The sequence below is a fragment of the Carassius gibelio genome, chromosome A24 (assembly GCF_023724105.1).
Source record: "Carassius gibelio isolate Cgi1373 ecotype wild population from Czech Republic chromosome A24, carGib1.2-hapl.c, whole genome shotgun sequence".
Taxonomy (NCBI): domain Eukaryota; kingdom Metazoa; phylum Chordata; class Actinopteri; order Cypriniformes; family Cyprinidae; genus Carassius; species Carassius gibelio.
Window position 1 is genome coordinate 7,865,777 of NC_068394.1, and position 25,397 is coordinate 7,891,173.

General features: G+C 35.2%; 3 protein-coding genes, 1 non-coding gene and 1 pseudogene across 11 annotated transcripts in view; 1 reads left to right on the forward strand and 4 right to left on the reverse strand.

Annotated features, from left to right (window-relative positions):
* The window catches only part of LOC127946413 (DNA polymerase alpha catalytic subunit), a 54,905-nt gene extending 53,113 nt beyond the window's left edge, over nt 1–1,792 (reverse strand). For all 3 annotated transcript variants that reach the window (XM_052542968.1, XM_052542969.1, XM_052542970.1), the window contains exons 1-3: nt 1,715–1,792; nt 1,432–1,494; nt 1,196–1,285 (exon numbers count right to left, since the gene is read on the reverse strand). In XM_052542968.1, the coding sequence (XP_052398928.1) occupies nt 1,196–1,285; nt 1,432–1,494; nt 1,715–1,750 (189 nt within the window). In that variant the 5' untranslated portion in view covers nt 1,751–1,792. The remainder of the gene's footprint in view (nt 1–1,195; nt 1,286–1,431; nt 1,495–1,714) is intronic.
* A 103-nt stretch (nt 1,793–1,895) lies between these two features.
* On the reverse strand, nt 1,896–3,300 carry LOC127946415 (DNA polymerase alpha catalytic subunit). The gene is made up of 4 exons (XM_052542971.1): nt 3,142–3,300; nt 2,225–2,349; nt 2,054–2,150; nt 1,896–1,977 (listed from the first exon to the last, which is right to left on the reverse strand). The coding sequence occupies exons 1-4, from the start codon at nt 3,188–3,190 to the stop codon at nt 1,946–1,948; spliced, it is 303 nt and encodes a 100-aa protein (XP_052398931.1). The 5' UTR covers nt 3,191–3,300; the 3' UTR covers nt 1,896–1,945.
* Nucleotides 3,301–4,073: 773 nt separating this feature from the next.
* On the reverse strand, nt 4,074–4,163 carry trnar-ucu (transfer RNA arginine (anticodon UCU)). The gene is given in 2 exon segments: nt 4,074–4,109; nt 4,127–4,163. It is a non-coding gene; the product is annotated as a tRNA-Arg (tRNA).
* Nucleotides 4,137–5,572, forward strand: LOC127946099 (ribosome biogenesis regulatory protein homolog; annotated as a pseudogene).
* A 7,978-nt stretch (nt 5,573–13,550) lies between these two features.
* Nucleotides 13,551–25,397, reverse strand: part of LOC127946609 (myb-related protein A-like) — a 12,563-nt gene continuing 716 nt past the window's right edge. The window contains exons 2-16 of one of the 6 annotated variants that reach the window (XM_052543301.1): nt 22,933–23,032; nt 22,365–22,436; nt 21,832–21,924; nt 21,309–21,529; nt 21,016–21,202; nt 19,276–19,353; nt 18,769–18,867; nt 18,023–18,256; nt 17,198–17,590; nt 16,966–17,105; nt 16,760–16,874; nt 16,392–16,502; nt 16,137–16,250; nt 15,840–16,019; nt 13,551–15,682 (exon numbers count right to left, since the gene is read on the reverse strand). In XM_052543301.1, the coding sequence (XP_052399261.1) occupies nt 15,557–15,682; nt 15,840–16,019; nt 16,137–16,250; nt 16,392–16,502; nt 16,760–16,874; nt 16,966–17,105; nt 17,198–17,590; nt 18,023–18,256; nt 18,769–18,867; nt 19,276–19,353; nt 21,016–21,202; nt 21,309–21,529; nt 21,832–21,924; nt 22,365–22,436; nt 22,933–23,032 (2,263 nt within the window). In that variant the 3' untranslated portion in view covers nt 13,551–15,556. Of the gene's footprint in view, nt 15,686–15,839; nt 16,020–16,136; nt 16,251–16,391; nt 16,503–16,759; nt 16,875–16,965; nt 17,106–17,197; nt 17,591–18,022; nt 18,257–18,768; nt 18,868–19,275; nt 19,354–21,015; nt 21,203–21,308; nt 21,530–21,831; nt 21,925–22,364; nt 22,437–22,932; nt 23,033–25,397 lie in introns of all 6 variants that reach the window. The other 5 variants (XM_052543300.1, XM_052543302.1, XM_052543305.1 and 2 more) reach the window with 5 other exon arrangements.

A 25,397-nucleotide genomic window follows, 5' to 3' on the forward strand; every position in this document is an offset into this window, starting at 1 on the left:
ATACAGGAGCATTCAAATCATGCCACTAATGTCAGGGTCAACGCAACGCAAGTATGGCCATTTCCCATTGATCTCTACCAAAACATCTTAGCGTACAGCTCGCCATCATGCTGGTTGACAGTGGAGAATATGTATCACAATAAGACTAATCAAAGTAATTAAGGTTGTTGAGTCAAGCTGGGCTTGCAGATATATTAATATTGGCAGACTCGTGAAGTGGTTAAACACTGCAAAACTGTATTCTCAAATGTAAAAAAAAAAAAAACATTACAAGCTTTCCTTTTTTCCCCCCATTGGATTTATTTTGGTAGCTTGTCTTGTAAGAAACGAGGCAGTGAAAGCCTGTGTTGAATGCTGGAGCTAATGCAAAGAGATTGTAATTATTGGTCCCCCCCCCCCACACATTTCAAACAATGCCCCACACTGCCCAGCGGCACTGTGGAAGAAAGGAGAGGGGTATGAGCGTGAATGTGTCACAGTGTGTATTGCTACACCCTAGTGGGCTTTTAAAGTCTGGTCTCATTAAAGTCAAGAGTAGGTAGCCTTTAATCATGCCAAGGAGGTGGCATAAAAAGAACAAGACATCAAGTCAAATTGGTTACAGCACAAATGAGAACAGACGCTCAGGATGAGGTGTGTGAAATCAGAGCCAAAGTCCTGAGGAGCAGCTCACATGGACAGGCGATAACAGATGGATTTAGACTACCCTCTAGTGGCAGTACCTGTGAAAGGCCCCTGTAGTTTATGAAGGGCAAGATGTGTAATAACATGGCATACTTCATGTAAATCAATTCTAAACTTAAAATCGAAACTAACTAAACACTGCATAATTATTCTACATCTGGTTTTATGACCTCATATTGAGAAACCCTTGTGACAAAAAAACAGGTAATGTCAAAGGTGTTACTGTTAACTCAAACTATTGCAAATCATTTTTGTTAATAAAAATAAAGCTGAAAAAATATTACATTTAGACAAATTAGAAATGTTACTTAGCCTACTAAATGAAAAAATAGATTTTAAGTATTAAATTACTAAAACAAAAAAACTAAAGCTAAATAGCAATATTAAAAAAAGCACAACGAAATGACTAAAACTTAAATACTAAAATTAGCTAAAAACTGACACATTTTCTAAATAAATATTTTAAAAAAGAAAACCGAATACATAACCATTTTAAATAAGGGATAACTACCTTTGGAACCTGTGGTTTGACAGAAAATGGATTCATAGGGGATCCCAGTGTCAAAGTAATGACTGGTGGTGGAGTGAGCAAAACTGGTTTCTGTGGAACATTCAGATTATCATGAGTTCATAAACCTGCAATGCCTGACATACAGGAATACAAAAATTGTACATAAAAAAGCACCTACAGGATGCCTGTATTAAAAGTAGACAGCTATAGATTTGATTAAAAAAAAGGTAATTCACCTCAGAGTGCAGGTCCTGCAGAATATCTCCCAGCAGATCATCTTGAGACAAATCCACATGTTTCTATAATGCAAACATGGATATAGACATTTTTGTTATACTTCTCTGACCTTCATTACAGATGCCAAATTGCCAAATAATGACAGAACTTTCCTTCATGTCTAAACTAGTCCATACATATTTAAATGCAGGTCCACCTTTGACTTAAACATTTACATAAAGGTCATTTTTATGCAGAAGTAAAAAACAAACAAAGTGCACAAAGTGGCAAAATAACTCTTACCTCAGCAGGTTTCTTCACACTGCTATTCATGAACATGCTTTTAATGCTGTTGGGTTTACTGACAGACACTTTTTTTCCCTTTCCGCCTTGTTTACAGTCAAAGAGAGATCAAAAATACCTGGTTAAGCCAACTAGGGGAACAATGCTTAATATTGCATACTGACAAAATAAAAAGAACTTACTTTTAGGGTCCTTCTCCAATGCGTCATCATCCAAATCATCATCAAAGATTTATCTACCATCCTCAACATACCCTGTCCCATCTGACAAAGACAACAGACATTCAGCTGGTGCCCATTTAAGCAATGAGGTCAGCAGAAGTATGAAGATTTGACTGACCGTCATCAATGATCCAATCATCATCCTGTCTTTTTCGTACTATTTTTGAGTACTGCTCTTCATCCACCTCTTCATAGACGCTGGTGAACTCCTCCACCTGATCACAACACATTGTCAAAACACTGAAGACGTGTACATCAAGAATAGACCAAAAGCTGGCATGCAACTCACCTCATATTTAACCTTCTCTCCCTTCTTGGCTCGTTTAAGTTGCTCTAAAGCCGACTTGCGCCCCACTTTCTCTTTTTTCTCCCGCCTGGAACTTGAAGTGGCAATGCCACACGTGTCGGACGCATCTATGGGATAAAGAAATCAGTCCAGTAAAATCAAAACTGCAACAAGCTTTAACATATTATATAGAAAACTGTAAAAACACAAATCTTGAATGACACATGAAATTAAAATCTATTAAGATTATGCACAAATCATGGTTATAAGTTTCCAGCGAAAGCTCTCATGGAATAACATAATTTACTGTATAATTTTCAATTATTACTGAAAATAAAAATACATATTATAATAATGATTACATGTAGTTTTAATTTCTCTAAGAAACGTAATATAAAAATATGATTATAATTAAAACAATGATAATGGCATAGAAATATATTTCTAAAAATAAATACGAATATGAAATATGAAACCAAAACAATAAACCACTGATTCTAGGACTAAGGTAAACATTTTTATTAAACATTTATTTATAAGAAACGTTAATGCACATGTAAAAAGCTTCTGTAGGTCATAGTCAAATACAAACAGGAACTAGTTACAAATGGGTAATAAATGTGTATTTATGTGTCAGCTAGGATAGATTATAATGCTTATAAAGTGATACATTCTGTTCATTTTCAATTTACATTCAAAGACTGAAGCATCAAAATTACTTAACAAATATATATTACACATTCACGTGTTTCATAAAAGCATATTTAAACGATTGGTGGAGGAAAATCAGTTCATTATATTTAACGTAATATTGTATCAGCGCTGTCAGTACAGGAATCAAATAAGATGCCTGCTTGTTTGAATGAACTGCATTAATATTCTGTAAGCTAATAAACACTGAGCAATGTACAAACTCTCACCACAATCTCCACCGTCCATGTCTTTATCTGGATTTGAGACCGGAGCCATCAATAAAAATTTGTGCTAATGTGAGATAAAATTTCACTCGTCGAAGCGTCGCGCAAAAACAACAGATTCCGCGCCAAAGTGTCTCGAGCAACGGATATGACGACATCAGCAGCCGTCCAATCTGAACCAGTTCAATGATCCGACTTGTTTAGGCAAGCCGCAAGCCCATAGACATATATCAAGACAAGCCGCTACCACATATTTTTTTATACGGTTTGAAGGTTTGAAACTTTGGTGTTTAGTTCAGTTAGAAATCATCTTATTTGTATAATTGAAAAAAAAAAACAGATCTGCATTTCTAATATAATTTGTAATTTCCCAAGATATATGTTTTTGCAGACAGTAGCCAAAAACAATAGAACATATTTTTATTTGATTCTCTTTTTTTTCGACACAAAGTGGCGTCTACAGCACCTGGCCAACATATGAAACACAATAGCACATGACACAAACAAAATATATATATATATATATATATATATATATATATATATATATATATATATATATATATATATATATATATATATATATATATATATATATATATATATATAACGATGCTAAAACCAAACTAAATACAAGAAGCAATTTTGCATTCGTCTCCACATTAAAGATACAATTTTTACAATAAATGTTTCTCGACTAACACTATTTTATTGTTCTTCAAACGTTAAATAATCCTAACATATTCACATAGAAGTGAAAAACATAAATATATGTAATATTTGATCGTAAGTATCGAACGTAACGCTCCAATATACGTTCAGAGATTCACACATTATCAGTGAATCACTGAGCCGTGTTTGGTTGAATCATATTTCCGACGATCAGGTAACTTCTGGAATATGGCCATTTGCATCGATTCTGAAAACAAAAACTTCGACTCTGGTGGGACTCGAACCCACAACCTTTGAATAACCTCAGTGATTAACCTAGAAGTCCAATGCGCTATCCATTGCGCCACAGAGCCGATGAAGCAGAGCTCAACCGTGTCGGTTTACGTACCGTACTTAACCTTGTCGAAATAATACGTAGACTTTATTATATTAGATATTATTGTTTTCTAAAACTTTATGTGGAAAAAATATTACATTTATATTTGTTTAAACTTATTTCAAACAAATAATTTTACTCTTCTGAGTAAGTTTTCAGGTCTCTTATTTTGACAAAGTATTTCTTCTTGCAGCAGCACGTGGGAAAACCACATTGTCTCATTAGAACCAAAATGGGTTCGTGCAGCAGAGAAGACGTGCCGACAGAGACGAGGCTGAAAAGCTAAAAGGTATTCAACGAGATGTGGAAACTTCCGACAGAAAGAGTTGAAGAAATCATCGTAGCCAAGCTACCAGATCCAACCACTCTATTACCCAGGGAAAAGCCAAGCCTCCTACAAAATGGGAACAGTTTGCCAAACTGAAAGGCATTCAGAAGAAAAAGAAGACCAACTTGGTCTGGGATGAAGTTCATAAGGAATGAAGGAGGTGATGGGGATACAAGCGTGCCAAAGATGACACCAAGGAATGGTTGATCGAGGTCCCAGAGAAATCAGATCCCAATGAGGAACAGTTTTCTAAAAGGAATTAAGCCAAGAAGGAGCGGGTGGCCAAGAATGAGTACAACAGACTCAAGAACATTGCCGGAGCTCGGAAGATCAAGGTACCAGGCATTGGATTCGCACCCACCCCTCGGCAGTCCAAAGCAGAGCTGGCACGAGCCGTCAGGTCGCCAAGATCTCCACGGCCTCTGGCGGGAAATTCCATGATAACCTGCCCAAGGAGAAAACGCCTTAAAACACTGGGAAAAAGAGAAAATTCCAGCCTCTTATCAGTGACTTTGGTAGCGAGAAACAAAAACAGCTGGATTTGCTGAAAGTGATGGACAGTAAGAAACTACATATTGACATCAACAAAGCTGTGAATAAGCAAATCAGGGAAGAGGATAGGGAATCGGCACAAAAGAGGAAGCAAGACTTTGGGAAGAAAGGACGAAGGGGAAACATGTCTGGTAAAGGAAAAGGAAAGCCTGGTGGAAAGGGATAGTCTCCCAAAGGCAAAGGACAGAAACCTCACATGAAGCAAGGAAAGCACTAAAATCTGCAGCAGCATGGACTTCTAATATATATATTGTAAAATCCTAAATGTATATTGTTAATGTGATGTCAACCAGTCATGTGTCATATACAGCCACAGTTTGATTGCATTCATTATGTGGTTTCATTCTGGACTGGCAGTTTTTATTAAAAAACACGAGTGTAGTGCTTGTAGTGCTTGACTGAAATATACATTACAGTTTTCTACATGAATGATTGATTTATTATCATCAGCTGTTATTCATATTGGTGATTTCACAATAAATTAAAAAATCCTTTCTGATACGTCATCTAATCTTGGTTGAATATTGTGAAGAACATAAGATTGGAGGTCATATTTTGGCCAAAAAGAAATAAAAAAATAAAAAACGTACTCATTATGTGTGCTGCAATACAATAATGAGAATCATTCTGCTTGAATACAATCTTAAATTACGTTATGCTACCATTTAAAAATAACTACTTTTATGTATAAAGTTGCATTTTTTATTTATATAATATAAAAAGTGCAAAAAAAATAATTAGATATATTCATTCATATAATTCTTCTAATTTCTTATTTCTTGCGTTTGTTCATTTCTGGTTATTTTTACATTATTTGTTTCCACAGAATAAATATCATTTATTTTTCAGTCTGTAGGTACATGCATGAAATTCATCTAAATGCATGTTTAATTGCATTAGTTAAAAAAGCTTTTTACAATTATTATTAAATGTACTACAATGACCTTGCATATAACCATGCATGATTTGACCGTGCTAAATTGAAACTCCCCCTAAACATTTATTTCTGGATTTGTTGTCATTTTTGATAGATTATAAGCAACTATTATGATGTAGTAATTTGATGTTAATTAATGACCTTAAATACTCTCACCATCCACCAAGTGAGAAACAAGACACCATATGTTAAAAATGTTGATGGGTCTGCAGAGTTGGTGGCTCTTTCTAAACAAATGAATAACTAGTTCTTGAGTTGATGGATGGTGTTTGACCACAGACACCATCTCTGATGAGCTGGGGGCTTTTGGAGGGGAAGTACCCATCTGTTGACTGCTGTCAGGTTCGTAGAACAGCATTAGTCATACAATCATAACAGAAAAACGCCACCCCAATGGGCAGAAATATAGGGCACACTTAATGCCAAAATCACTAGCACTGCTGTTCTGAGGATGCAGGGTGTTTATTGATACACCATGTGAGATTAAGAAGATACACGTTGTAACTGGGTCAAACCACAAATTTATATTGTATATTTGCATATATCTACTTTACACTTTATAATCAAAACCAAGTATGAAGATTGTTTTTGCACAAGCGCTTCGAAATATTTGAATAATTTATTTTCCAAATCTGATCTAATATTTGTGTCTACAGAGTATTGCAATATTTGTAATGGTGTATATCAAAACACAGCATAACAAGAAGCAAGAAGCTCTGAATTTGTGAGGAGCATTAAAAAAACAGATATGGAAACAGAGGGCTTTCTCTCGGTGAATCTGAATTCAACAGCACATTTATAATGGACAGCAAGTGTTTTTTATTTTTATTACAGAGTGCCTTTAAAATTAAATTATTTAATTTATATCTGAGCCATCATATATGTAATTCATAATCTGTCCACTAGAGGGTGGTAACTCACTGCGATGAGATGAGACTCGGTGAGGCTGACATTGTTTCTAGAGGGGAGCGCTCACTAAGAATGGCAGTGATCCTGAGGGAGGACAAGGGCTGAGTTTGCCATTATACATAATGAGTCTGCAAATTACAGCTCTTTATACCATAGACCCCCAACGACACACACAGCTGCTCCCCGTCCCAGCATCACACTCCCTAAACAGGTGGCTCATAGCTCATTAGCTAACAATGCACACAGAATGAACACCAGGCCTGATCAATTCTTGCACAATGGAACCTCCCTGATGGCTTGTATGAATATTATATTCACTGCCAGTCAAAAGTTAGGAATAATTAACATTTGTATTTTTAATTCTTTGTTGAAAAAAAGGGTCGTTTTCAAATCAAGGCTTATATTTGATGAAAAATACAGTTTAAAAAAATAGTATTTATAAAATATTATTACTATTTTAAAGACCTGTTTTGTACCTTAATTTATTTTAAAATTAAATGTATTTCTGTGATGGCAAAGCTGAATATTCTACATAATGCTGAATTAGTGCAAAATCAATTATTATTGGTGCTGAATTATTAATAATAGTTCTCTGTTATCAATATTGCAAATAATTGTGCTGCTAAATATTACAATTAAATAAGTTTTGTTTTAAAAATTGCAATTAAAATATATTTTTTTTTATTCTTTGATGAATAGAAAAATTCAAAACAGCATTGTGTGTGTGTGTGTGTGTGTGTGTGTGTATATATATATATATATATATATATATATATATATATATATATATATAAAGTTTTCAACATTGATAATAAAAAAAAATTAAAATCAGCACATTAGAATGATTTCTAAAGAGTCATGTGACTGTCGACTGGAATAATTGCTTAGCAGCTTTGCTACAGGAATAAATGTAATATATATATATATATATATATATATATATATATATATATATATATATATATATATAATAAATTAATACATAATAATAAATTAATGTAAGAATATTTCACAGTATTACTGTTTTTCAATATTTTTGATCAAATAAATGCAGGCTTGGTGAGCATAAGAGGCATCTTTCAAAAACGTAATTATTACTAACTTTTAGACGGTAGTTGTGCAGCAAACCTGTTTGTATCCAATTCATAATTCAATAGTAAGCCATTTCATGCATTTACTCAACCAATAAAACAACGCTGCCAGTGCAATTTCACACTTTTCACCGGTGTGAATTCCTATGTGGTGACTCTCTGGGTTCTTGTCAAGACCCTGTTTTGAGCGGTCAAGGTGTGGCAGATTAAACCACACCGTGGTCCTTTGATTGGTGATGGTCCTGGACCAAAGCTGAACAGCCTGTCACTTGTCTCCCCTCGTCAAAGCGCTGGAATCTGGGTCATTGGGAATAAACAGGGCCTTTGTGTTTGTTGTTTCCTCTTTGTGTTCCCCAGCAGAGGCAGGCTACAAGTCCCCTGGGGGGGGGGACGATAGGGAGGAGGGCGCTTTGCTGGCAGTCAGACGTGAGGCCCAGGCACACAGCTCTCCCAGCGTGCTCCAGAGGATCTTGTCCAAGCACCATAGGATTCGCCACTGCCAGGGGCCACCATTTGGGCTTCTGATGCTGAGTGAATGACTCATTAAGGCACAGGAGAAGTAGTACAGTAGCTGTTTTAGATTGGAAATGTGTATTCTTAATTCCTATTCTTAATAACTCATTATCAGTCCTGTGATATATTGGGGGGAGACTGGAGGCAATTATTTTCTTTCATAAAAGAATACTAGATGTCATCTTTTGGTATAAGGAGCATGTAATGTACCAAACGTAACAGTATATTTACGAAAATATATTTTCATTTAGACAGAATTAATCATAATAATGTTTAATCAAGTAGTCTTAATGTTAAAAGTTGTAAAGGTAGTTGGCGCATTTGTAATACTAATATAAAAAATAAAAATAAAAATAAGCAAAATGCTACATAGTCTTGAACTAGATAATACTGATGATCATTAGATATTTTCAGAATTTAGTCTTTTAATTCAGGCAGACATATTTTTTTTGCATAAATAGTGTTATAAATGCGCTTGATGACTCAAGGTCATGATAAATATTGTTGCACAGTTTTAAGTGTTAAATAAATATATTAAAAAAATAATATATTTTTATTTTTAAATATTAGTTACATTAAATATATATATTGACTAGAATAAATTTTATATTGTGAATACAAATAAAAACTAAATAAAAATAATCAATTTATCTCTTACTTTGGTACTGTTCAGTGGCACAGAAAAAGTCTGATCAATAAACGTCCAACTTCTCAACCACTGACATGTATTTAATGTAGCAGCAATAATTATCTTCCTGTTGACCAGTCTGACTTTTCTAGAAAATGCAATCCTTGCACTTAAGTTTGAAGTGCTCATCATGCTTGCCATATATATCTTAAGATTAACATTTTGCTTCTGTTTCCTTTTAATCAGCCCCAGTAACTGACTTCTCTCAGTTTTTAAGATGCCTTGGCCATCTGTTAATCTTGGCTTACTGGCCACAATGACTTCAGCTTTCTCCTGGACCCTTATACAGGGCTCTTACAGAACCCTAGTAATCCTAATCCACTGATGCAGTGACTGTTGTTGTCATATTGATGTGCTACTGCACTTCAGAACCTTCAAAACTGCAAAAGAGTAAATGAGAACACAAAAAAGCATGCATACAGTCAGTCTGCTCAGTGTTCATCTTGCAGCATGTGGCCTGCAGCTCACCTGAGGAGCAGCTGTTCATCTGGAGAAAGACTTAGATCTGCCCCACCCATAGAACACAGTGTCCTCAACCACCACCCCATTCACCAGGTGTCTCCTCACCAGGACAGCCCAGTCAAACAAGAAAAAATCTGGCTTAGACCACTTTTGGAGTTGCATCCTGTTCCATTAGCAGAGCAGAGTCTAGAATATGGAAGCACCAATTTCTGCTCCAGAATAGAAAAGTAATTGCGACTTTTTAGCTCACAGTTCTGACTTTATTTCTCACAATTAGAAATTTATATCTTACAGTTATGGGTTAACATCTCACAATTCTGACATTATTTCTCGCAATTGAGTGGTTATGGAATAAGTTTGAGTTAACTTGTAATTCTGAATTCTCTGTATTGTTTATACTTACTATTGTTTATGTGTATATCTGTATCTTGCAATTCTTAGTCTTTTTTTCCCCCTAAGAATCACAAAATGCATTTTGTGAACGTAATATGATTTTGTGCACTAATAATATGAAATTGAATGTACCAAGAACAGTTCTTGAAGGAAATATGCATGTTGTAACACTGACAGATCCTTTTGTCCACGAAAGAAATAAAAACTCATGGATTTTTAGAAAAAAAAAATCAGAATTGTAGTCATAGACGATATTTCTGGGATGAAAGGTAGAACAGAGAAAATTCAGAGAATTTTTTTTTTATTTTAAGAAACTTGATATGAAAATGCAGGATTAAAAAAAATAGAACTACAAGATAAAACGCAAAATTGCAAGGTATTGCAAGAAATAACTCGCAATTCTGAGAAAGAATAAATTTCTTAAAATTATGAGATGTGGGAATTGTAAAATAAAAAGTTGCAATGACATTTTATATTTTTATTTTATGACAGAGACAGGCTTCCATACTAAACTATGTGGACAGCAGAATCATTCATAAGTACACTGTATATGAACACAGTACACAGCACACTATAGGCCTCTGTTTGTTGACAGGGCCCCTTTTGCTCTCGAACTCAAAAATGATCTAAATGAGTTTATTTATAACAGGCTTCTACAGTATAGCTATGTGCCTGGCCAGCTCAGTGTCCAACCTCTCAGCAGTCAGGCAGTCATAACCAGTGGAAAGACTGACCTATATTAATGGGCACATTTGGCAGTGGAGCACCATGCCTGGGTTTCCCGCCTGAACTGTGGGTGCCTGCCAGATGACTGGGTCTGTCACTGCTGCGATAGCCTACCATCTGCTGTCTACTGCACACAATGGCAGCCAATGCGCACACAGACCCAAGGGAGGGGCTTCACAGGATAGTTCTGTACCACATGCTCCACTGGGACACCTCTAAAACACACACACACACACACACACACACACACACATATACATGCAAAGAGTGCATGGTGCTATATTCCCACTCAAGAGATTATATATAGATCATATATTGTATATTATTACATATATTAGATCATTATTGCATCTAAAATAAAAAATAACATTAGGAAAAAGAGTGACCGATATTCAGTCAGGATGGTTTTGTCAGTCCCACATGGAAAGAACCTATATAAACATATATGTTTTAATATATGTTTGATACAGTTTTTTGATATATGTGACATATATAAAATTGGCAGTTTTCTTATATTATATGTAAATATATATGCATGTAATATATATACATATAATATAATATATAATATATAACATATAATATAGGAAAACTATGGGATGAAATTAGACTCAAAATGCAAAAATATCAATGTGCTACATCAGTTTTATACATGTATCTTATGAATCACAAACATATGCCTTTCAATTTGATTAGGGATTAAATGATTGTGCAGAGATTTGTACATATACAGACATGTTTGCGAATAAAAATGTTCTGTTCTGCATTAATATATCATATATGCTGTATATATGCAACATATATATGCATATAAACTGCATGTTTCATATGTGCGCATATATATTACCACATATGTGCACATATGCTGTATATATGCAGAATATATGTGCATATCAACTGCATATAGGTTTCATATATGCGCATATATCCTCATATAGGTTCTTTCCCTGTGGGGGTTTTCAGAGAATACTTTCATATCAGTCAGTATTGGTTCAATTTATGTTTGATGGGCCCAGTTACCCCAAATTTCTTTCATAATTTACTCCAAATCTGTATAACTTTCTTTCCTCTGTGGAACATAAAAGATATTTTAAGAAATGTCTATGTTCTTTTGTCCATACAGTGCATAACCAAATCGTTTTGGTTACCAACATTTTTCAGAAGAAAGTCAACAGTTATGGAACAACTTAAAGGGTGAGTAGTGTTGATTCAAATCAAATTAAAATAAAATTTACAAATTTAGTGAGTTCATTTAGTGAAGGGTTCATCATACCTATACAAAGCGCCGGGAACTCGCAAGTTTGCCGGTCTTTTTGAGTGATTCATTAGAAGAACTGACTCAGAAGAGTTATTTGTTCGTGATTCGATTGGGATTTCCTGAGCTGTATTACCGATTCACTAAAAAGAACCAGTTCATAAGAGTCATTTGGCTGTAAATTAGAACACAGATGTTCTTGTCATTTTATATATATATATATATATATATATATATATATATATATATATATATATATATATATAGTATACTCATTAATAAAGACTGAAAATTCACATTCACTCTGGAAATTATAAAATTTCCAAAATATATATATATTTTTTTCATTGTGTTGCTGTAGATTCTTCATGATAAAAGGTGGTTAGCGTTTGAATTTCCATGCCTTTTCCGTTCGTTTGTTATTACTGGATAAATATTTTTAAAGGTAATTAATCTCGATATAAATTAATACAATTTGAAAATAAATTTACAACAATATTTTAGACCCGTGATTAACTATAGACAATGTATTCTATTCCCAGGTGTTTATATATATATATATATATATATATATATATATATATATATATATATATATATATATATATATATATATATATATATATATTTTTTTTTTTTTAACTACTTCTTGAAACACATCCAAAATACATAAAGCCACCAGTAAATAGTACACATAAATAAGCCAGCCAGTAATTGCAGTTTTTTTTTTTTCTACTCATAGACCAATATTCACATCAATCAAGGCTTGGATTCAACCTAAAGATTAAAGTTGTTTCTAAATTTACACATCACTGTCAGAGAATACAACAGGTGTTTGTTTTGCCTTGAGCCAAAATGGCTTCAGTAGCCATAAAGCACATGGTGCACTGTACAAAAGCCAAAACCAGGCAACCAATTTATTCCCAATGGTCCTTTGACATCTCTCAAGCCTGCATTGACCATCTACAAAAATCAATAGCAAAGTGTTCTCTTAAAAAAAAACAACAACATATAAGAGCACATGTGTTATAGGCTTGTAATGGCCGTCAGCAGCAGAAGGCATGTCAGTGGGGCCTTGTGCCCCTCTATTCAGGGGAAATTGAGTGAATGGGCCTGCAAAACCAACAGACATGCAGAACAATAGAGCCAAAAGACATTATTTCATGGGCGAGTGGGCCTCTTTAGAGAGAGCAGCTGACCTGTGGAGAGCTGTGTTGTTCAGGGAGGGTGTGGGTCCACGGACACCAAGGGCAGAGATTGAGGCACCCCCCTGGCCCAGTGACAGCGGCTAGCCGTCAACTTCCATTACTGCTGTAAACACCTGGCTTTCAGAAGAGAACAGGACTCTTTGAGGCCTTTTGCAGTGTGACATGAATAAGAAGGTGATTATTAGATGAAAAATTTGGTCCTGGGAAGGATGGAAGTGCTGTCAATCAAAAAGTTAAATACTGTTTGAATCAGTTTCAGAGAATAAGCCACAACCAATAAAGAAAGATACACAAATGGCACATTTTGAAGAGCATATTTTTTATTTTTAGGTATGTGAATGACAACATGACTATTGGTGAGTTGGTTGTAATATCAATGAAGCAGGTTATAATTGTTCAGCAGAAAATAATGTCAAATACATAACATACTGCATGAGAAATCAGTATGTCAGATTAAGTGTGCTGCTTTGTCAGTTTGCTACATATTCTTGTTTCCCTCAAGTCTACAGAGCAACAAATTCTGACGGTAGAATGAAGACATTAAACAGTTATCCACAATGTTATGTGACCCAAATATAAATTAATCTCTCGGTAACATGGATATGATGAGGGACAGATGTATACAGATGGTCAGTTTTTGCATTACAATATTGGGTTACAATTAGCAAAAAATAAACTTTTAACAAAACATTTTTTCCTCAATTTGAATAAGACAAATGTGTTAAAACCCAAAATGCAACTCTAATACTGCCAAATCCTTCAACATTAGTGTTTCATTTTCTCAAACTAACTTATCATTGTGAATAACCTGAAACTATTTTACATGGGATCTTCTTAGTGTAAAATATTAAAGCAAGACATTTCATTCAACATTTCACTTCATATGAGAGCAAAGCAATTGTCCTAAACTTCCTTCAGCCAATCGTGCTTATGTCTATTTCTGCTGTAACTCTCAGTAGCAGCGAGCAAAACCTTACAAAAACCTTTCCAGAGCTAAAAAGTGGAAGAGAGAAACTATATTTACACCATTTCCCCTTTCAGATGACGTCCTGACATGTCAGTGTTAATGATGTGTAAATACATTTAGCCACCGATAAAAATCAACACATTCAACAAAATGTAAACACGACAGAGGGCATAAAACGATAGATATTAATGACGAACCAACATTCATAAAATATTTTTAAAAAAGTGCAATTTCCCCACATTTTGGAGGTTGAATGCTGCTTGCTGCTACTTTCATGGTCAACCAATTGGTGTAAACCGGACGGAAACTTGGAAAGGATCTTCAATTTACTGTACAGTCCGAGAAATTAGTGGCAGTGTTATTGAAATCAGAAATATGTAATGGAAGGTAGTCAAATATTTAACAGAAAAGAAATAGAATTAATGATTATCTTTATATCTTTAAAATAAATAAATTAGTAAAGATTTAATAAATAGAACTTACAGCTCTTAATGAACAAATCTCACCTACGTATCTGTTCTTGGAACGTGTTATGCATAATGCAACATATGCATTAATATCGATACCAAACATGATATTGGCTAAACTGAGAACATTTTCATAAGCAGCGAAAATGCTGGATTTATACTTCAGTTGCGAACATGCAAATCAGCAATTTTATGCCCCTCTCCAAGTACAATTCATTTAAACAACCTTCACTTTGGAGCAAAAAAGAAAAAAACACAAAAATAAGATGATCGAGGTACCTTCCAGTAGACGTTAACTTAGCAGATTCATGCTATACAATACATTCAGTGAGTGTCCTACTCATAAAAAAAAATGTAATAAATAAAATAAAGTAATCGGGGTGGAACCTTTGTTATGTTTGGAGCGGAAACGAATACGTTGCAAGTGCTTTCCAGTTACTCCTCAACACTGTCTCTGCTCCTCACCCTAACAATTCACCACAGTAGTGCAACACTGCCAGTGCTCCCCTATCCTTAGTCTCTAAAATCCTCAAAAAAGAGCTTTAAAATTCTGAAAAAATGTCAATTATATGATTTATTCCTTCTTTAAAAAGTTAACTGAAAGCAGCCATTAAAATCAGCACACTAAAAATGGATAAAAATAACTGTTAAAATACTGTTAGCTAAATCCTGCAAATCTAATGCAATTCGTATTGGACTACATAGGAGTACATTTCCATAAATGTTTTTTTCTTAAGCGGTACATTGTTACGTCAACAGGTGTTTAGCAAACATCATAGTGAGTGTTTTCTGTTTCCTACACCAGATTGTCTGAGAGGTTAAATGTCGGTGTGATAGAGGAAAAGAGGAGGTTGCTGTAGTGCAGTAGTGGAGTTTAAAGGACGAGAGCTCTGGAAATGCAGGTGGTGGGGTTGGTGTTTAAGTAACGCCTGGCCTGCTCGGTCATGATCAGCTGATCCTCCGTTTTCCCAAAAACCACCGCTTCCCACTCGCTGTTGACCTGCTGGATATGTAAACATGTTTTTGAGCTTGACAAGGTGTTGTTGTTGTTGTTAAGGAGAATTGAGTTAATGAGAGTCAGTTATGTGGTGGATATAATGGATATAAACAGATTAATATCTTATCAGGATCTTTCCTGAGTGAAATGAGTGAATTACCAGAGCGGGTGTTTGGTAAGGTGGGCTTCTTTGGGTCATGCTTCCTCTCTTGTCCTGTGGGCTAAGGGAGTGCACTATGGAAAATGAATCCTTCAGTGCTGCAGGAGGGCAAGAGTTGTCCTCTTTCTCTGTCAATGGCATCATGAGCATGGATCTGGTCAGTAGGTCGTCACTGCGAGACTACAAGAGAGGCGGAGGGGGAAAACAAAAGCATTGCAAACTCAAGAAGGAAAAAAATACTAATGATGCATCATTATTATTATGTTATTAGTTTGTAAAGTATGATAACGGCCTTACCGCTCCATTGTTGTTAATCTGCTGTTGTGGAAACAGCTGTACATTTAAACAGTCTTTTTCCCAGCTGTCCAATACCAAAGACTTTCTCACTTTCCTTGCAGGAGCTTCCATGTGCTGTGAACCCCAAATGACACGGTTTAAAAAGAAAAACTAGTGTTCAGTTTAAGAGTTAAGTTTAGGTGAAAACTGTTGAACATTTAAGATAAACCCATTTGAATGACTGTGAGAACAAATATGTAAGAAAGTGGCCAGCACCTCATAAGATCTGTACGGAGGCTGGTTCTGGACTTGTGTGAAGATGTCAGCTCCGGTTTCCTCTTTCAGAACCTCTCTGATGTCCTCCTCAAGAAGTGCCAGTGGTTGGGGCTGAACACACAAATATAACATGTCAAAAGGCAAATTAACGAGCGAAGCACCGATAAAAACACATGAATCTTATGTAACCTATAGTATTAAGTCAATATTTCACTTAAAAATTCAAATAAATTGACAAGTGAAGCCAGTTATTGGGACTGTTAAAATATTATATATTCAAACAAATGTTTTTATTTCTTTTCTTCCATATAGGTTTTGGCCTCATAATACTGACACAGCTTCAAAAGTTTTTTTTCATTCTGACTTACCACCACTCTTAACGGGCCGTGCATCTTCTCCTGCGCGGCCAGGGCATTTTTGAAAGGAGTGGGCGTTCTTGGAGTGTGGACTGCGATGTTCTTATGGAGTTTCGGGGTCCTGAATCTGTGAAGACAATATAGTATTAGTCATTTCTTGATTCTGAGATTGTCAGCTCGATATTTTCAAACAGCAGAGGTGAAGAATAATGCCTGACCCTGCATTCTCCTTCTGGTGTTTTGGTGTGGTCTCTCTATGATGGGGTGTGTTGAGGAGGCATTTCTGTCCACACACTGGAGTGGATGTAAGAGCTGGATTGTGGAGGATCAAGGGCTCACCACCAGACACATTGAAGAACTAAATGGAAAGAAAAAATAAGAAAAAGTTTTTAATGAATTCAAACATTTCTGTGGCCTGAAATGTCTTTTGTGTTATAAATCTAGCCATACCTGAGAGGGTGAGAATGGGAGGCCTTTAACCGGGGTGTTTTTTGGTGAGTTCCCACTGTTGTCTATGTACGCACAGCTCCTTTCATCTGCAGGTGACTGATCTCCTCTCTCTCTCCTCTTCTTTCTCGTGATGGACGGTAGTGGAGAGCTGAATCGGTTCATGCAGGTGTTAGAAAGAGCCACAGACTTGCCCTGGTTCACTGCAGCACACTGTCTGCTCATAGCTGGGACAGTAGGAGCATTTATTGGATAGGCCAGGCTTTCTGTGCACTTCTCCAGGGTCGTACAAACATCAGTGGGGTTAGTGGACTTTGGAGAGGGGCCTCCCTCAGTGAGATCAAAGCTGGTCACATCACTCCAGGCCAAAGGATCCTGGAGCATCAAAACATATACCTTACTTTTCATTAGGTGGCAAGTAAACATATGCATGCTTGTTAACAAGGCAACTGGGAAAAATAGAAAATGTTAAATCTAACATCTTTTAACATCTTTTATAACTTCATACCTAACCTAAAATAAATACCATATTTTTTTTTTTAAGTTGAACAGGGTGTGACACATTCAAGAGCAAATGCAACTAAAACATTTTTTTGTCAATACTGATATTTAATTGTGCATGCTCATTTCCCCTATTTTCCATCATCTAATGCTCACCTAAGTTTATTTTTTATTAATTCAATAACATAAATCTGTCAAAATAAAAAAGAATATCCTTATTGGATATATATATGTTTCAACCGAAATATTATAATATATTTTCATAAATAATCAAAATATGCTATAATATATACATATTATACCAGATTTTTGTAATTCTCTGCTTACTGAGTCAATAAGCTCCATGGTCTCTGCAAACTCTGGGATGGTCTCCAGTGTGGACAGCACAGCAGTAGCCTCAGCAGCCAGGAACTTGCTGGGAGAGACAGGAAGAGGCATCGCAGCAGGCTGGCCCTCCTCTAAACCACGTACCTCGACCCCTCGGTCCTCCACACTGTCTGTGGTGGTGGTGACAGTATCATCAGGCAGGCTGTCCGACCAGCTGGAGTAGCTCTCTGGATTCTGTATAGAACCAAAAATTCATCTCAGTGAGGAGAGAGAGATTATGAAAAATAAGAATAATTAAAAAAAAAAAGTTAGTGGAGTTAACACACATCTGAGCCAATAAACCTACACTACTTAACTTATATGTGAATATTACTTTGTGACCATATCCTAAATTCTCTTGTAAACATTTATGATATTAACTGAACAAATAATAAAAGCGATCTATTTTCTATGGTAGAAAATATGTATAGTATGAGAAAATGTAAAATATGTATAGAGAATATATTACAAATAATAAATTAGATAAAAAAAAAACAAGATAAAAAAAACATGCTTTCATGCCTCAAAGCTGTCACTTACTGTAGTTTTAGCTAATAAAACCACAAAGGAGGGTGCGAGGCAGTGAAGGCGGGAAGGATTTACTGAGCAGCACAGCTAGAAATGAGGGTATGGGGGAGTAGGATGGGAATGAGGGAAGGCGATGGGACCTATAGAGCACTATTCTATGCGCACACAGTGTTTCTTACACGAGGGCCCGACTGTCTTCTGACTTCACTCTCAGCTGACATTAGCAACAGCTCTAGCTCCTTAATTCTTTTCTCTTTGTCTGGGTCGTCATGGCAAGGCTGTGAGGAAGAAGAACCGGGGGGAAGAGGCGGAAAGAGAGACCGAGACACAAACTTTACTGACAATTTCACGAGACTTTTATGAGGTCCTGACTTCACCAAGCAAAACCACTCAGGATTCAGATGCATTTTAGGTCTTTGAAATTACATTATATTAATGCCAATATGCTCCGAAAACTATTTTACAATCCATACAAATTTGTAAAGTTGCATTGGTGAAATTAGGAGATAAAGAGCAGTTTAACACCACACCACACACATGCAGATTAAACAATTAAACACAAACAGATACGATTGATTTTTTTTAATTAATACAAATAAAAAAGACAAACAGACTTCAGAAAGCAGAAAGTTAAGAGATATAGAGAAGATTGAAGCATGCTGTGAGAACTGCACCATGGGACTTACCGACATAAAGCTAGACATCTCGCCACTGATGTTTTCCATACACTGGCCACCTTGTGAACCATATGGATATCTGGGTGGCTGCCAATCAAAAACAGTATGGAAGCTTGTATGTTAAATACTTCATATCTGATATTTATTGAATTAAGCATAAATAGAGCTTCAGTGGAAATGATTGTCAGAATAATGGTCGATATTAAAATTCTACAATAATTTGTGTAAGTAAATTTAAAATAAAATACCAAACACTAAATGCTACAAGTGAATTCAGGCATCACAACATTATAATGTAAAGTTAATCTAAATGTCAAAATAAGGGAAAATAGCATGCATATAATACTGACCGATAGCTATATATATATATATATATATATATATATATATATATATATATATATATATATATATATATATATATATATATATATATATATATATATATATATATATATATATATATATAGCAACGGTACGTGTATTCGTACCGGACCATTTCGGTACAGGGTTTTCGGTACAGTGCACAAATGACCGAATGCAATATTTTGTGTGCAGAACATAGGTACATACATATTAAGTGGCAGAAGTCTCCATGTTCAGCGCAAATCCCGCCCTGCAGCTGATTCTAAGGTTTTCAAAAGGCATCACGCGAGTGTGAACATCACTACCACCAGGAAAAAAATGACTGCAATTCAAATGCAGCTCCCGTCGGCATTTAAACAGACCTTTGCTCTTAATTCCGATCGGTCCAACGCTATAACGAAGCGAGCAGGTCTAAAAACTGAAACTGTTGTTGCTGCACTTTACACTTAGTTATATATATATATATATTTAAATATGAGCAGGCCTACAAGCTGGGATTGGTAATGCTGCACTGTAATCATAGTTATTCATTTATATTTTTCATTATATTTTATTATGTGATATTGGTTTGAGACTTATTTTATTTAGTGGAGAACTTAAAATATATATATATATATATATATATATATATATATATATATTTGTATTATTATTATTATTATTAAAAAGTGTTTAAAAAAAGTGTAAACAAATTGTTACAAAAATTTATAGTAAAAAACAACCTGCAGTTTAATGTTTGCATTTCTTTCCCTTACTGTACCGAAAATAAACCGAAGCGTGACTTTAAAACCGAGGTATGTACCGAACCGCGATTTTTGCGTACTGTTACACTCCTAATATATACATACATTACATTTACATTTATTCATTTAGCAGACACTTTTATCCAAAGTGACTTACAGATGAAGACAGTGGAAGCAATCAAAAACAACAAAAAGAGCAATGATATATAAGTGCTATAACAAGTCTCAGTTGGGTTAACACAGTACATGTAGCATGGGATTTTAACTAATATAATAAATAAAAAGAAAACAGATAGAATAAAAAATAAAAGAATAGAGCAAGCTAGTTAGAGGTCTTTACACATACACACACACATACACACACACATACATATACAATTACATAATAATATAATATAATATAATATATATATATATATATATATATATATATATATATATATATATATATATATATATATATATATATATATATATATATATATATATATATATATATATATAAATTCTAATCCCTGAAGATAAACTCTAATCTATAAAATTACTGTAAATATATTTTAAGTAAATTAATGTAAGTATGAAAAAATAAGTATGACATATAATACTGATGCAAACACAGCATCACTGTGAGTGTTATCACCTGTGATTGGCCACTTATGATCATTTGATTCTGGTCATGTTGATATTCCACAGCTGGACTGGATTTGGGGCGTTTCTTCTGGCCAGGGTCACTGCTGTAGCTCTTGCTGCCTTCCTGCAAGTAACCCTCATGTTCCACCTTCCTGCGCATGGTGGAGTTCCAATGATTCTTAATGGAGTTGTCTGTCCTGTAAGAGTCCGGTCAGGTAAAGGTCATTATTTGACCTACACAGACATTCTGGTATTCTTCTTCTATATTCTGCATAGGTTTTGAGATAAAATACAGCTTTTTACCGTCCGGGAAGCAGTTTTGAGATCTCAGCCCACCGGTTGCCCAGACGTTTATGAGCTTCATAGATAATACGATCTTCTTCCTGGGTCCAGGAGGATTTATTCACTTCTGGGTTGAGGTGATTGTGCCAGCGCTCTCGGCACTGTTTGCCTATGCGGCCCTGTAAGTGCTTGGCAATCACTGACCACCGTTTGGGCCCATACTTGTGAACCAGCTCAATAACCTGTTGAGATGCAAAACAGATGATCAGAACACAAGTGACACTAAAGATTGGAGTAATGGATAAGAGGTTTCTTTCAAAAACATTTAAAAAGTCCAAATTTCTTTTGGAATGGTGTCATGCAACTTCTAAACAGTGTGTTGTAGGATACTGCAGCAAAAGCTTTCAGTTCTTTTGGTAGTAGAGGAGGAGGACAACAAATTTTACACTCTAAAACTCAGAATCAAGACTATGAGATCATCAAACCCCGCCCAAATCTGTCATCCGTCTTCCTCTGAAGACACAGAGCACCCGGCTCATCTTACCCTCTGATCCTCCTCTTTTGTCCAGGGTCCTTTCACCAGCTCCGGGTTGAGCACCTTTTGCCAACGGTGCTGACATTGACCATCTGTCCTTGTCTGTCGGAGTGCAACAGAATCCCACATCAACACCTGCAGCTAATACACCTACAGTACACCTATAATAACATTTTTACTAACACACAGGCCTGTCACTAACAATACAACATACATTTTACAATAGTTCCACTGAAATGCTATCTAATATTTCGACAGTAATTGTACTTTTGGGTGTAAACATATATATAAAGAACTTGATATGTGGCTTTTTGGGTGTTTTAATAGTAAAATAGTATAGTATGTTACAATATAGTTTTTCATAAGTATAATAAAAAAAATATTTTAAATTATACTTCTGAGAACTGCCTCCTTCAGAAAAATTGATATGTATGTGAAATAATAAAAAAAATCATTTCATAGCGCCACTAGAATATTCCAGCCACATTTTAGAAATACTTTTAGGAGTTATGATTAAGAATCTCATACAGCGAGTTACTTACTGGGAAATAATTGGCGATTAATTTCCAAGTATCAGTTCCGTGTTGCTCAACAAGCTTCTTCAGCTTCTCATCCTGTGCATGAAAGAGATTTCATCAGGTTTTCCATCTCAGACACAACTAGCAAGCTGTTACAGCAAAGCTAACAGCACTTTTGTAATACCCCACCCCTTCCTGTTTCATCATAGAAACCTAAGAAGCTTCCAAGAATAATCCCATTTGAAACCTAAATATCATATATGGTCATTCAAAAGGTTGTGGTCAGTAAGAAAGAAGTCCCTTATGCTCAAGAAGACAGCATTTATTTGATAAAAATGTAGTAATATTTTTGTGGAAATGATACATTTATATTCAGGATTCTTTAATAAAGGAAAGTTCGGAAGAACAGCATTTATATGAAATTGAAATATTTAAATATGTCTTTACTGTCACTTTTAAGCAACTGATTGCATCCTTGCCGAATAGAAGTACTAATTTCTGAAAAAATAAATAAATGCACTGACCCCAAACTTTTGAATGCTATTCTGTGTAGAAGAATTAGAATTAGCATAAAAATTCATGCATAAAGTACCTCATCCCGGGACCATTTAATTTTGCACAGGGTCTTTTTGGAATTCTTGGAGTCTCTGCTGTCAGGGTCTGTAGAATGACGTTCATCATCCTCGTCTTCACTGCAGCCATATAACACAAACAGATATTATAGAAGAGGAAGAGTAAAACTGAGTTTTCTACTTTGTCTAACTGGACAAACATTGTCTTACAGAAGCCATTGCTCTCAAACTGTCTGTCTGACACAAACCGTTGAGCAGACAAGCTTGAGCACTCATCTGTAGATACAAGATGCAAACAGTTTAGAAAAGCAGCCAGCTCGTTAAACAGGACATGCCTGGGTGTAATTAGTTACTCTGCAAGTTGGCAATGCAAGCTACAAAAGTGAATTCAAGCATTATTCAAATTATTCCAGTGCATTAGTTTGCATTTTAATTTTTATATTTATTTAAATATTATTTTATTCCATTATCCAAACATTTTAATTCAAGTCATGTCCATACAAGTAAATCAAACTGACAATTACTTTGCCCAAGACTTCAGTCTATAGGAATGCTTTGTTGCCTGGTTACATTTCACCAACGCAGTGAGGTAGACAGTTTTTAATCAACACCATGCACTGGGTAGTTAATTCTCCCTGGGATACCAGAGCACAAACTAGATGGAAAATCATTTATCCGATGCTAATAGTGACTGTCAACATAAACCAAGCTCAAGCCTTATTTGCTCCAGAACTGAAAGATTTTCTAAAAGAGCAAGAAAGGAAGAAGGAAGTCTTATCATTTAAGAAGTATGCATGGCACATTCTACCAGAATGACTTTCTGTAATGTCTAAAGTTGTGAGGAAATGTGTTTAGGTGTATTATTAGGCCTTAGTCCAACTTTGACTTAAGCGGTACAAATATGGAAGTCCAAAATCCTTCTAGCTGCCAATCTGCATATTTAGCATTGAAACATTGGCTCTCAGTATTACAAGCCACCCGATGAAAGAAGCGTTTCATTTAAGAAGTATGCTTTAGTATGATCTCCACCCTCAAGGAAGGGGTGAGGTGATGCACAAGCCTGTTTTGCTTCAGAGGTGATTTGTTTTGCTTCAGTGGTGACTTGGTTTGCTTCAGTGGTGATCTGCGTGCTTCGTTCAGTCAGGAGGCAGGCCATAGTAATTCATTGCCAGTGGAAATGCACAAACAGGATCTGGACAAACTACAATTCTAGTCTGTCAGATTAAGGCCTGCAGCTGATCTTGTTTTTTGAAATGACATTCAGATATCTTCCATCAAAATGTGACACATAAATTTACTAACCCCCGATTTAATAGCAACAAAGAGAGGACAAGTGAGAATGCAAACATGCATGCACATATTGGTTTTCCATGTTTTATGGGGTCTTTCCATAGACATAATGGTTTTTATACAGTACAAACAACACTAAGACTACCCTTAAACATGAGCCTTACAGAAAACTCATTCGCATTTTTCAAATGCATTATTCAAATTTATTTTTACATTAAAAAAATTATACGCAAAATAAAATAATAAAAAATACCATAACCACAAACATTAAAATCTCCATTCATCCATAAATAACCAATTTTTTTTTAGTGTTGTAGGTCACCTTCCCTTATAAACATCCACGTTTGGAAAATCGGAGTCGGACAGTTTTATAAACCAAACTAGATGTGAATAAGTGCTCGTGTGTCAAACATTACGCACAAAATGAATATACTAGTCCTTTAGTTACAACTCAAATACACATTTATATGTAGAACAAAGCTTCTTTTTTACCTCTACATTTTTATAAAGGTTATATATTAGTACTGTAAATGGCAAATGCTTTCCCTCCTTAATCAAATTAAGCTGAATCATAGACTTTATACCCTTTAAGAAAATGTATTTGAGTATAAAAGTATAACAAACATGTACATTTATACAAATAGTAAGATACAAATATTCACGATCTGCTTCTATAACCTATTTTATAACTAAATATTGATGGTCTAATTATATTGTTATTATGTAATGACCTATAAATGCAGCAGGGCACAGTTGTTTCATTTAATACCATAATCCACTTGCACTCGTTTAATTTTTGGACCAAATTTACTTTAGATATTATGAAATAGCCGATTAGCATGCTAGTACACTCCGGCTGTACTTTTCAATAGGGGACAGCTAGCCTAACCGCTAGCATTGAGGCTAACACAATAATTTACTTAAAAAAGGTTTGACAAATGACATTTAGCATGAGGAAATACGATTGTAGATGGCAGCAATAAATAAATAAATGTGTATGTGTATGTTTTACTGTCTTGTGATCGTGATCAACCTTGTGGGTCAGCAGGTGCAACATGATACGTCACAGGGATCGGACTGTCATATCAAACCAAATATCAATATTTATTAACGTTTTAGATGATATTGTGCAATTAAATTTTTAATTACTCTTGAGCTTTACTGTTTCCATAGCAATTTCTGCTGTGACACAAAG

Excerpts from the sequence above, each read along its gene's own strand:
- LOC127946415 (XM_052542971.1), bottom strand. The coding sequence starts at position 3,190 with ATGGCTCCGGTCTCAAATCCAGATAAAGACATGGACGGTGGAGATTGT. Across the intron at positions 2,350-3,141 it reads CATGGACGGTGGAGATTGTG|ATGCGTCCGACACGTGTGGC; the intron begins GTGAGAGTTTGT and ends TTTATCCCATAG. Across the intron at positions 1,978-2,053 it reads TGATTGGATCATTGATGACG|ATGGGACAGGGTATGTTGAG; the intron begins GTCAGTCAAATC and ends TGTCTTTGTCAG.